Genomic DNA, 12698 nt, shown 5'->3' with positions numbered 1-12698 from the left:
GATCTCTTAATAGGCTCTGCATCACAACTGAGACTTGATCACCACGTGTGGTCCCTCTCAGCAATCAAGAGAACACAATCCATTAATATTAATTGGATGCTGTCTTGCATGCATATGTTATAGATTAATGCAGTAAGTTACTGCGGTACAGTGCTGAATATTATTTCATAAGCTATAACCTGATGACTCTTCAAATTGGTGCCAGAGATACATGTTTTTAAGTAAAATAAAAGGAAAAATAATGCAGCTTGCTGCTTGATGCAGCTGCAGTTTATCACAGGATTTCTGCAACAAAAAAAAAAAATCCCTGTACAACAAGTAACAGACAAATGTTTTTAAGTATTCATAAATTCATTGTATAGAGATTGTATAGAGATTTCATCTTCCATGCAGAACCCACCAAATAAATTGCATTTCATATTGATTTTTATAGGCCCTGTAATTGCAATATTATTTGTTTATTTACTTACAGGTTTTACAAGTATCTACCCATTAAATGCTTTATTTTAAAGGAATATTTCATCTGAAAAATGATCATTTCATCATAATTTACACACCATCAAGTTGTTCCAAACCTTTAAGTTTTTAGGTTATATAATGAATGTCCAATGACTTCCCAAAAACTTGTTGTTTTTGACCTTGTTGACTTCAAAATATATTATTTTGTGTTATAAAGTCATAAAGGTTGAGAACAACCTCAGGGAGAGTACATTATGGAAAGTCTACAATAGTAAATCAGGATCGTCATGAAAAGACTTTGAATGATATCAGATGTGTTTTTGAATGCCTTTCATTCCAGTGAGTTGAATTTTAAGATGACTGACTCTCATTCCTTTCAGGTGTGCAGCTGTGAAAGTCATGGAGAGGGCTTAATTAGGACATCATAAATTCCTGCAGAGTACATTCACATAATCTTTTGTGAAAGCAGATTTCACTCCAAAAATTAGAGAAGTACTGATGCTGAGACTTTATGTAAGGAGAATGAGGATATAATTCCAACAAGAAAAGAACACCAACCATGACACTGAAAAGAACCTGCCCAACTCTGTGTAGAAGTCATGCATAAAGTCTTTCTCTTTGTCTCTCTATGCATTGCAGATAATCAAGGCTAGGCATAAATATAAGTCACTGTATCCTTACCATGGGATGTCTTCAGTGAAAGGAGATTGTAACTGTGGGAAGGTGAAAGATGAATTTTAATCAGATATGGCGTTGTTATCAAATAAAATCATCCGAACAATCAGTTCATTCTCTTTCGCTTCTGCTGATCTTCTGATGCAATAATGTTAATGGCTGACTTCAGTTTTTATTTCTAGCCTCATCAGACCGTGGCACCCTGCTGTTTCCCCAAAAAAATATTTGCACCTTCTTTGGTAATAAAGTCACTTGAGGTTGATTAACAATTGAATCCCATTAAATTCTGTTTTAAGTGACAGGCTGCTTGTATGCCTCTTAAAGATAATTAAAAAAAGAGTCATGCTTTACCCTCAACTCTGATGCACCTTGCACCACTGTGTAGGCTACAGTTGTGTTGTGTAATATTCTTTTCCTTGCACAACAAAACCTACAAATTCATTAAGAGAAGAAAGACATTCTTTCTTTCAAAAATCGTTGATAGCATAACTCAGATTACACTGCAGAGATAATATTGCCATGGGCCTGTACTTGACTTGACAATTTCCAGTAAAACATGCCACTAAGCTGATGTTTCATACTAAAGTTGTCTGCCAGATTAAATTTTACTCCCAGGCTGCAAACAAGTGCAAAATGTCCGTCGTTCTGAGACATCCAACACACACACTCCTGCACTGCACATAGCATATTCACCAGTACACACAATACAAGCTCCACAACAGCAGCAGTGTATCAATAGAGGATGTTATGTATCAGCAAAGATTCAAACTATAATGTCTCCTAATGATACTCAAAAACGTGTCGGCAATTGAAACATAATAATCATTTTAGCACAATAAAAATAACATGATATTTCAGGACTGAATACAAACATCGTGAAAAGCCAATCAAACATGCTGAAACATGTTTGTCCACGTGCTACAAAAATATATTTGTTATAGCCTATAATTAGCTCCATGCACTTCTAAAAACCACGAGGATGTAAAGGCAACAATAGTCCTTATAAAAAAAACAGCAAAATGGTGTCTCCATCAATGGTGCGTCCATATGTAGAATCCTTTTATTCCGAATGCTGCATGAGCATCATTCTGTGATCAATTTAGCTGCGGTTTGTGCGTGCACGGGAACCCCCGAGCCCCCACCCTGTTCATCCACCCCCGCTAGTCTCTCAACAACCAAGATCTAAAAATAGAACAGGGATCCCCCCCATCAATTTACAACACGTCACAAGGTCATATAACCCTCCTCTCACGACCCTCGATCAATACTACGGCGTGACGGTCCAGTGTGGATGTTACGACCAGTGATCTGTTTGCTGCACGTGAAATACACGTTCGCGTGGATTTTTGCTTTTCCCCCTCAATTAGTCACGACGTATATAGCCTAATTAACTGCGGAGGTAGTGTTTTCCATTGTTCTCCGTTTTGAGATAGGCAAACGTACCATTTCTGGAGATGAAAGTGAAGGGGAGACACGGAGAGTTCTCTCGCCATCGGGCGCATGCATATTCACGCGCTGGAGGGCATGCCCGTCACCACTAGACCGAGAATCTCCACACAGGACAACGAGGACTTGTCTGTGTGGGCTACCTTTTTTATTCGGAAAAACTACGTCCGCTTCTTATTTTAAATCTGTTTATATGTGTGTGTGTGTGTGTTTTATATTATTTTATTTATAGCGCTGATGTCATTGTCAGGAGCGTTCAGAAGGATCCGAATGAAGATGTGTAAAAGTGTAAGGTAAGAACGTGGAGATTCTGTGACTTACTGGACATTTAAGTTTTAATGCCACAGCTCACTGCCTTACATTTGGTATTTCATGTGATTCCCTCTGTTAGTATTAGCCTTAAAATGGCAGACCAGAGGTGATGAAAGAAGGTTTCTCAAGGCCTTTGAAGCATATCTTTGTGATGATTTATTCTGACCTATCTTCATGTTGACCTTTCATTTATACAGCAACCTTTGTCAGGGAAGATGAAAAATATGTGACACCCTCCACCCCTCTATAAATCCAAGCACCATTTACTAAGTGTTTGTTTGATAATAACATTTAGTGAGGGCTTTTTTCTAATACTCTGATTTATTTATTTATTTGTGTTGTGTTAAGTTATGGTCTTCTTTTGTTTTGAAACTATAGTGGCATTAATAACTAAATCTATTTCACATAAAAAGCTGATCAGTATGAAAATATTCTTTATTGTTTTTGACAACTGCAACATTAATAAAGATGCAAAAAGCAAAATAAATTTGTAAATAAATAAAATGAAAAATGCATTTCTTAACCAGTGTGAGTGATAAATCCAGGCTGAAAGGGTCCTAAATTATACAATCTACAATGCAAACACTACATCAAGGCTTTCTGTTTTTAACAAACAAATCTTTCAACTCTTTAGATTCTTTGCTTTTGTTACTGGCATAAAATATACAATTTCAATATGTGCTTGAGCAAACTGAACATCATTTCTGTCTTAAAATGCAAGCATATCTGGTGTATTAGGTCTGGTCCTCGTCCTCTCCCACTGGGCATTTATAATAATCTCTGTGGATCACGACTCATGTTAGCTCAGTTCAGGTCCTTCATTTCCCCTCAAAATATCCTTGTATGTGAAAGAGCTGATTTGTTGTATCATCCTCATTACATTTCATAGATTGCATTGCTCTGTGATGCGTGTTTCAGAGGTCTCTCAGTCAGTCAGATGTGATGGACTGTATGCCGGATATTGAATTGTGCATTCCGTCCATTGCAAACACTGACAGCAATGTCTGCCTGATTCTTATTCAAATTAGAGGCATTTGAAGCATTACATATGTGTGTGTGAGAGAGATTTACATTTTCATGCTGGCTGTCGTACTTTATTTTGGGATGCACTACAGTAAACTAACCCTTGCTGATCATTTCTTCTCTGTTCATATTAAAATACAATACAAAACGACACAGCTGTATTTTACTGATAATTTTGATAACAGCATGTATAATACTGTACGTTGTGCTCATAATACAATAATGGAGTGTGAATCTAGCAAAAATTATGGACAGGATTGCAAAATGCCTTGACATTTACTGTGCATATCTCTTGGCAATCTGACATGCTGGGACTAAAACTCAACCAATATGAAATAATGGGATTTAAAAAAAATGTTTTTAATTAAAATTAAAAATCTTGAGCTTAAAAATGGTAGGGTATATTATGTATCAACACAGTTAAAAATTTCAAATTTCAGTTGCAAAAACTTATTTTATAGTTTGGCGATATCATTAATATTTATATTTTTATTTAGTTGCAGTATTCTATTAATAAATCTGGTTAGATTTTTATGAGCCTACTTACTACATAGGTGCAAATAATATATATTTTTTGTATTTTGGGGGGCTTTCTATTACATCTGTTTTCTTTTCACTAAGCAAATTATTTTCCATAAACATACATGCCACACAGATCTTTCTGTATTTATAGAATGTAGATTAAAGTTATGTCTTATATTGTTTTATATTAAGCTGTTTTTCATGTGGTGACATGTAATGTAAGTTGTCATGTAAGTTGAGTTATTTATTAGGAAAACAATGTCTTTATATGCACTTAACTTAAGCACACAAAAGTGTTTTAATTCAGTTAAAAAAAAAAAAAATTAAAAAATGATGGCTTCCCTTGTTTTCTTATGTTGGGAAAACTGCCAGCGTGTCTGCAGAGTACAGCTGGACACATCTTGAGTGGAGCAATCATGATCTAAGGATCAAAGCTTCATTTAATGATACAATTAAATGAAATGGAGCATAAATAAATGGATGTGTGGGACAGATATTGAAGGTTATTTGTTGCAGTACTTCAGATGAAAAGTAATGGCTAGTTTATGTATTTCAAAAGTCCTTTTGTTTTTGTTACCAGAACAATGTGTCTCCTATTAACAAAGGTTATACACATTAGAGCACAGTATTCAGAAGTACTAAAGGTCTCTGTCTCCACCCTGCCCACTATATTGAATGTAGATTAAAGTTATGTCTTATATTGTTTTATATTAAGCTGTTTTTCATGTGGTGACCGTTAGTCCCAGGACTGTAGGTGATTTGGTTTCACTATCCTTGTCTATTTAGTCCTCACAATGGAAGCAATACCTGATCAACAGCTCTCATGGTTTGGTCTATTTCAGGACCAAAGAAAGCATCTTTATCTTCATTCTTTCCAACACTCATCTCCATTCTCATTATCATCCAGCATAATGGGATGTCCTCAGTAAACTATCATTGATATTAATGAGGAAAGTTATTTATATCTGTGCTTTCACAAAAGCTTGACGTCTTTCATCTCTAACATGTAAAATGTGAGTTTTATCACAGATATTGAATGATGAATTGGCATTCTGTGATTAAAGATGAAAATTATACTGAGACCTCTATATTGCACAAGCTGGAATATGTGCGTGGGTGGAGAATTTATTCAAAGATACAAAATTACAACAATTTTTTTTTCCTTTCTTTCTGAGAACTGTTTGTCTGCACTTGTTGAGATATTTAACAACCGCATGCGCATAAATGATTCTGACTGAGAATGTTTCTGGGAGATATGACAGCAGAGAATCAGATAAAAACCTCTTCATAATTTTCCCAGTGTCCAATTCTTTATTGTATTTTTGGTAATGGAATATGCATTATCTTTTCAAATTAACTACGTGAGGATGGCATACATTTATTATAGAATGAACCACCTGATTAGTGTGTGTCAGTCAAGGACGGAGCACCTTGTGTTTAAATGGAAGATCCATTCTTCATTAGTCACCATCCTTGTGTTTTTCAAGTGTGATTTATTCCACATTATGCAACAGTCAGTTCCGGTCACAAAGTTTATTGATTTGAAATAACAGCACTGGAATGTTTTGCTGTATCAATCTTCTTTTCTGTGTTCATGGCATTCTAGACCAGAGTATGTGAGTGGTGCAGAGTAGTGAGCAGCAGCTGTCTGGACATACATTTTGTCTGGACATACAACAGGTTTGGACATACATTATGTCATAATAATAACAAAAAGCAATAAGCATAAGCAATTTATAAAAGAGGTGCACCTGTACCCTGAGGTGTTTAATGCTCGTTCTTTTTAATAATGGCAAAGGCATGAAAAAGTCAATCCCGTCAAGGCATCCAGCTTTCGCCGCGTGCATGACCTTGCTAATACCCAATTCACATCTCAGGTTTAATCTTATCAACTGTAAACATAAAGCGGTTTTCACACGAGGGCGGTGTTCATCTCGGAGATGACGTCAAGAGGCAGGTCTCGGTCGAGCCCACCAATGAGACAGGCAGTTCGGTTCTTTTGGGGCACATCGCAATGAATGGGTGTCGTTGCTTTACAAGGCAAAGGAGCAATCACAACAAGACGCGGATATTGAGGGGATGCGGCATCGGCACGCGGGAGCTGTCCACCAGCAGCACAGCAACGACACGGATGCTCGTGACAGTCAAAAGGAAGGATCTCGTCCAGTCGCCGCGCTCTTTAGTCTGCCGCCCCCTCCGCCATCGATAAAGGAGCGATCCACCTCCTCACATCACAGCCGACATGTACAGCCTTGTCCGGACCGCGGCACTAGGAACGGCGAGTGCGTGCCTTTGACCGGCCACTGCAGCCTCGCGCACAGTGACCGTGCGCCTTACGACAACCAGCCGCATCCGTTTCCAGGGGCCTCATCTGGCTATCAGTGTCATTTTGAGGGGCTCTCGCAGAGCAGCCATTCTCCTCAGCACAAATCTTCCGTTTCCCCGCAGCCCTCCCCATTTGATCTGCTGCCGTCGCCTCTGCCTTCGCACATTTCTAATACGCGGGATACGCGCCAAAAGAGTACTAATTACAAACAAGACATCTTACAGCGTCGCGTCGGGGAGGGGGGGCGTCGAGACCAAAACCAGTTGCTGCAGCAACCTTGTTATAATCAACAAAGGGACCCCTCCTTTGAGCTACTCTTGCCAAACTCTTGTCAAGGACAGATAAATGCACGCGAGGAAGCAGAAAAGGAGAGGCAAATAATTGAGCCTCAGGCTCAGTTACTGTTGGGCAGCAGCTTGCCCATCAACTACTGCATCAGCGGATCGGGACAAGTGTGCAGAAACAAGCAGGCGCCGCTGTTGCAGCATCAGCATCAGCAGGGTCGCGCGCAGGAACACAGCCTCCAGCGGCAGCAGAGTGACCGAGACAGCAGCGGGTACCAGGAGGGGAAAATCGCAATCTGTCAGCCGTATCAATGCGAGCGCGCGCTAGAGAGAACCTCGTCGGTATCTAGTAGTGACAACAGCAGCCCCCCGTACGGCTCCAGCAGTCAACTGTGGCCAGAGCCCCACGACAAGGAGGACAGGAGAAATCGCGCAAGCAAACACAAGGTAGGTTATTTATGTATGGGCACAAGCGCAGCTTTCAATATACCATTCATTGAGAATATACGCAGCGTTATATGCGACCACGCCTGTTGTATGTTGTTGTTCTTTTGCTGCCCTTAAATGAATAATCGTCATGTTAAGCTTTCGAGGCGGCTAATTTGATTTGCTAAAACATGTATTCGAAAGCAGCCCATCAACACGATGACATCAAGCACACTGCATCTCATGCATACACTCACGCGGACATAAAAACCTACTGTGCCTTTCACATCTCTCTCTCTCTCTCTCTCTCTCTCTCACACACACACACACACACACACACACACACACACACACACAGGCATTTAATCTGTAGTGCATCAAAACTTGATATTTCTCTTATGAAGGGTCTAATTGCAGTACCCAAATGTGTATTATAATATAGTTAAACATGACAGTTCAAGTGAAAAAATGTAAATATAGAAAGTCTGGACGTCATATTACCACTTGAAAATTCAACAATTTAGTATATAGTATAAGAAAATTCAACAATTTAGTATAATTTAGTATAAGTCTAAATTTTTCAAAATGAATTTTGACTAATAATTACAGCCATACAAAGGCAAAGAGATGCAGTAAGTATTCCAGTACTGAAACTGTAGAAAAAGGGCTCAAATGTTTTTTATGGACTTTTGATGGATTTAATATCAGTTTTCACTCTTTCTTTCCTCTGATCACCCATCTGTCACAGGCCAGAACATAACCACAAATGAGATCCAGTTATGCTATCATCCTCACTTACTTCATTTTTGCTTTTATATGGAAAAAATAAAAACAAACTCAAATCTCTTCTTACATAACTACAGTGAAAAAATGTGGTGTAGAAACAGTTTTCACTCATAAATTATTATTAAATTGCAAAGTTAATTAAATAAACATTAGCGCATTGAATTAACATGAAATTTTGAAGTAGAAAGAATTTTCTTATAAAATGTACTCCAGTAATCTTCAACTTCCAATTTTTAAAAAAAAATATTTTACAGTGTACTGCAGATAACTTTTGTATGAATCTGTGCCACTTTTACAGTGTGTCCAAACAATGTCCTCATTATTTTTTGCACCAGTGCCTTCATCTGCAGTTCATTCAAAAGACTCAAACAGCTCCCAGGGCTCCATTTATTTTTCTGACCCTGTTATCTGATGCCACTCACAGAGGCTCCATTCATGTCTCCATTCTCCTTCATACTCTCTCTCAAGTCCTGAAATACCTTTTGTTATAGGTCGATCACAGTGGCTGATCTTCTTGGATGGTAGTAGCCAAGTCTCACAGAGTAAGGGCTAATACATATACACAGAATACATGGACAAAAAATGTAGTGATTAAAATGTGGATTAGATCAAAATCAGCACAAATCCATTTCCTGCAGTAGTGCTTGGCTTTATCATTGTTCTTTATCAAGAAACATAATGTCTCTTCAGTAAAATACACCGCATCACAGGTATCTCTAATGCAAATAGCCTTTCCTTGTTAAGATTATCTCCTTTCTACATAGTGGTTAATGCAGGTTAACAACCTTAAAGTGTATGATTTGTGCACCACTAGTGTCACAAAATGCATTTGTAAAATGTAAAAATAATACAGAAAAGTACATTTTCTAACCTAAAAATAATTTTCAAATGAGCTTCCTGAACAAGTTACACACAGCACCTTTCACTAAAATGTTTTAGTATTATGTTTCCAGAGTTTCAAGGTTGGATTTAACCCAAGCGCAACACTTGTATGGCAGGAAAAAAGCTAACAAAAGAAGAAAAATAAACTGACCTTTTCAAAGAAAAACAAAACTCTTGATATCTGATGCTAGATAGTTGAGAGGAAGGACACTAATGAGTACACGGTCAAAGGAAATTCATTTAGATGGAGAGTCTTATCAGTTGAGCAGAATATAGTGGGCAGGGTGGAGACAGAGACCTTTATTACTTCTGAATACTGTGCTCTAATGTGTATAACCTTTGTTAATAGGAGACACATTGTTCTGGTAACAAAAACAAAAGGACTTTTGAAATACATAAACTAGCCATTACTTTTCATCTGAAGTACTGCAACAAATAACCTTCAATATCTGTCCCACACATCCATTTATTTATGCTCCATTTCATTTAATTGTATCATTAAATGAAGCTTTGATCCTTAGATCATGATTGCTCCACTCAAGATGTGTCCAGCTGTACTCTGCAGACACGCTGGCAGTTTTCCCAAACATAAGAAAACAAGGGAAGGGCCATCATTTTTTTTTTTTTTTTTTTTTTTTTAACTGAATTAAAACACTTTTGTGTGCTTAAGTTAAGTGCATATAAAGACATTGTTTTCCTAATAAATAACTCAACTTACATGACATTTTGACTATGCTGCACTGTTGTGCTTTTTATAAAAAGCTATTTACTTGTGTAGGCTGATATCCTTACCCGTGCATTTGTAACATTTTGTCCATCCACTCTGTTCTGCCCTAATGGCTTAAACAAAAACTATTTTGGCTGAGAGGGACCGATCAGTTACAATATCCTGTGACACAAACTGAAACTTAATAGTAGTTTGCTATTGTGGCCAGTGTGATCCACAGTTCCACAAGCACAGACATTGTGCTCTGAAAGGCTTGACATATACTTCTGTGCTTTACTTGTGTAAATACTTTTCCATTCTTCCTTCTTGTCAGTGTTTAGAGTTTCCTTTTGGCTGGCCTCCCTTTGCTTGCTAAGTGATCCCTTGCTCTGTTTTTGAAGTAATGTCATGCGAAACGTCTGATAAACCTCTCTGATATAATTAATTTATAAATTATATGATGAAAAATTAAAGACTTGAAAGAAAACAATCAGCAATTTAATGTCATATCAGTCCTATCTCCGTATTAACACAATGGTACCTCAGGGTTTAATGCTGTTGTTTAAAAAGCCAGAAAGTCTGCTTCAGGAAGACATTTATAAGAAGGAAGAAGAGGAAAGGTCTATATTTAACCCTTTAAAGGTCCCTTCTTCTATTAAAGTCTTTCTTTCTTATCTTCCAAGCCACCTCATTTCCTCTCAGACTAAAAGGTCCATTTAAATGGGATCAGTTTGCTCTAAAGGTTTCATGAAGGACATTCAGCCACAACAGCCCATCATACAGAAAATAATCACAGAGGCGTTCAATGTCTTTGGCCAGTGGGCACATTCTCTGCGTTTTCTTTGTGTGATATAATAATGTCCAGCATCAGAGAATCGTGTCAGGAAATGTGTGGTTTTATCTCAGCTGACCCCACAGATGATTACATAAAAATATATGAATGAGCCTGGTGAAAATGGAATTATTACTTTTCATTCACTAGTGATACCTAATGATCAAAATGCCAATGTGAAAACAGGAAATGTGTTTCACAAGGTATGAAAAAACATTTCACCTCAGTGGCAATCAGAAAGTTTTTATTTTTTTTAGATTAAAGATTCGTTTATGCGACAGTGTAACAGTGTACTGCAATTTTGGAAAGTTTCAAATACAGAATGTTGTCTAAACGATCCCCGTTCATAGGGATCAGTGAAAACGAATAAAAATGTTGTATTATACAGTCCAGGCCAGTAGTTGGCGATATCACTTTGTAAAGAAACACTACACACCTGCACATACACACATAGGCCTATAGACTGAACACATAATTGGCATGATATCACTTTTTTCACAAATTTGTGCTTTTGTAGTTTACGCAGAGATGATAATGGTGTCATTTAAAGAACTTGTTCTTTGAAACACATTTTCAAAGGCTCGCATTTTCATGCCTCCAAAACGCCATTGTTTTGTAAATAAATAGTCAAAAAAAGATTTCCATTTTTAGTTGAAAATGGTGTTGTGTAAACACCCTCTTACACCGTTGGTTCACCCAAAAATGAAAATTAGGCGGTGTATTACTCAACCCAGAGGCATCTTAGGTGTATATGACTTTCTTCTTTCAGACGAATCCAGTCGGAGTTATATTAAAAATGGTCCTGGCTATTCCAAGCTGTATCATTGCAGTGGGTGTATCAGTGGGTGTTTCTTCAGTCCAAAAGAAGTGAAATAAAAAGCACCCATCCATTAAAAAAGTGTCTCACATGGCTCTGGGGGGTGAACAAAGGCCTCCTGTAGTGAATACATGTGTTTTTGTAAGAAAAATTTCTATATTCAAAACTTAATAATCGCTTTAATGCAGCTTGCGCCAACAGTTTTACACAGAAGCAGTTCCGGGAGCATGACGTATGAGTTCGGCTTTGCACATGCGCTGGTGAGTCTCGTGAAAACCACTGTTTGTTAACAGGAGCAAAGGAAGCAGAGTTTCCTTACTTTAGCAAGGGAAACCGAGTCTCCTCTGGGCTTATATCGAAATCCTCCGAGATTCTTCTTTACAAATCCTCATTTTGTACTTCTAATTAGTGACCGATGTTTTGTTTTGATGTCTCCATTGCTTTTCCGCGTGAGTCACTTCTGAGCGACGCATGCGCAAAGCTGACCTCATACGTCATCCAGAACTGCTTCTGTTTGCAACAGTGACCGCAAGATAGATTAAAGTGATTATTATGATTTGAATATGGATATTTTTCTTATAAAAATGCATAGAGTCGCTATAGGAGGCCTGAGGCGTGTTAGACACTTTCACCCCCCCCCCCCCCGGAGGCGTGTTAGACACTTTCTTTTAATGGATGGGTGCTTTTTATTTCACTTCTTTTGGACTGAAGAAACACCTGCTAACTGCAATGATAGAGCTTGGAATAGCCAGGGCAATTTTTTATATAACTGACTGGATTCATCTGAAAAAAGAAAGTCATATACACATAGGATGCCTCGGGGGTGAGTGAAACACAGCCTAATTTTCATTTTTGGGTGAACTAACCCTTTAAATATGCAAATATTAAGAAATGGGGATGTCTTGAAAAATATATCTAAATACAGAATTGATTAAACCTGAAATCAAAATGTTACAAATTGTATCAAGATTTGTATTCCACAATAGTCTATACACTGGATTTCTTTGAAACAATAAAAACTACTTTTTGAATGTGACCTTGCCAGGTCAGTCCTAGTTGTTTTAGAAGGAAACATTGAAAGGTTACATAACACATGTAAGCACGGAGAACGTTGTGAATAATGCACTGCAAGTACCCTCTCCTCATCCTCTGGTACAGAATTGATTCTTTTTTGATGATATGCCTACTAGTAATGTGTTTTT

At 37.7% G+C, this 12698-nt stretch overlaps 1 protein-coding gene across 11 annotated transcripts in view; it reads left to right on the top strand.

Annotated features, from left to right (window-relative positions):
• Nucleotides 1–2434: 2434 nt before the first annotated feature.
• The window catches only part of kcnn1a (potassium intermediate/small conductance calcium-activated channel, subfamily N, member 1a), a 30997-nt gene continuing 20733 nt past the window's right edge, over nt 2435–12698 (top strand). For 3 of the 11 annotated variants that reach the window (XR_006162060.1, XR_006162059.1, XM_042773320.1), the window contains exon 1: nt 6037–7494. Coding sequence is in view for 6 of the 11 variants with exons in the window: in XM_042773320.1 (XP_042629254.1) it covers nt 6517–7494 (978 nt within the window). In the remaining 5 variants the exon portion in view is untranslated. Of the gene's footprint in view, nt 2874–6034; nt 7495–12698 lie in introns of those variants that run through there. The other 8 variants (XR_006162058.1, XR_006162057.1, XM_042773303.1 and 5 more) reach the window with 5 other exon arrangements.

The sequence above is a fragment of the Cyprinus carpio genome, chromosome A2, assembly GCF_018340385.1.
Source record: "Cyprinus carpio isolate SPL01 chromosome A2, ASM1834038v1, whole genome shotgun sequence".
NCBI classification, from domain to species: Eukaryota; Metazoa; Chordata; class Actinopteri; order Cypriniformes; family Cyprinidae; genus Cyprinus; species Cyprinus carpio.
Note: the sequence above shows the minus strand (reverse complement) of the source record. Positions and strands in the feature narration are given on the sequence as shown.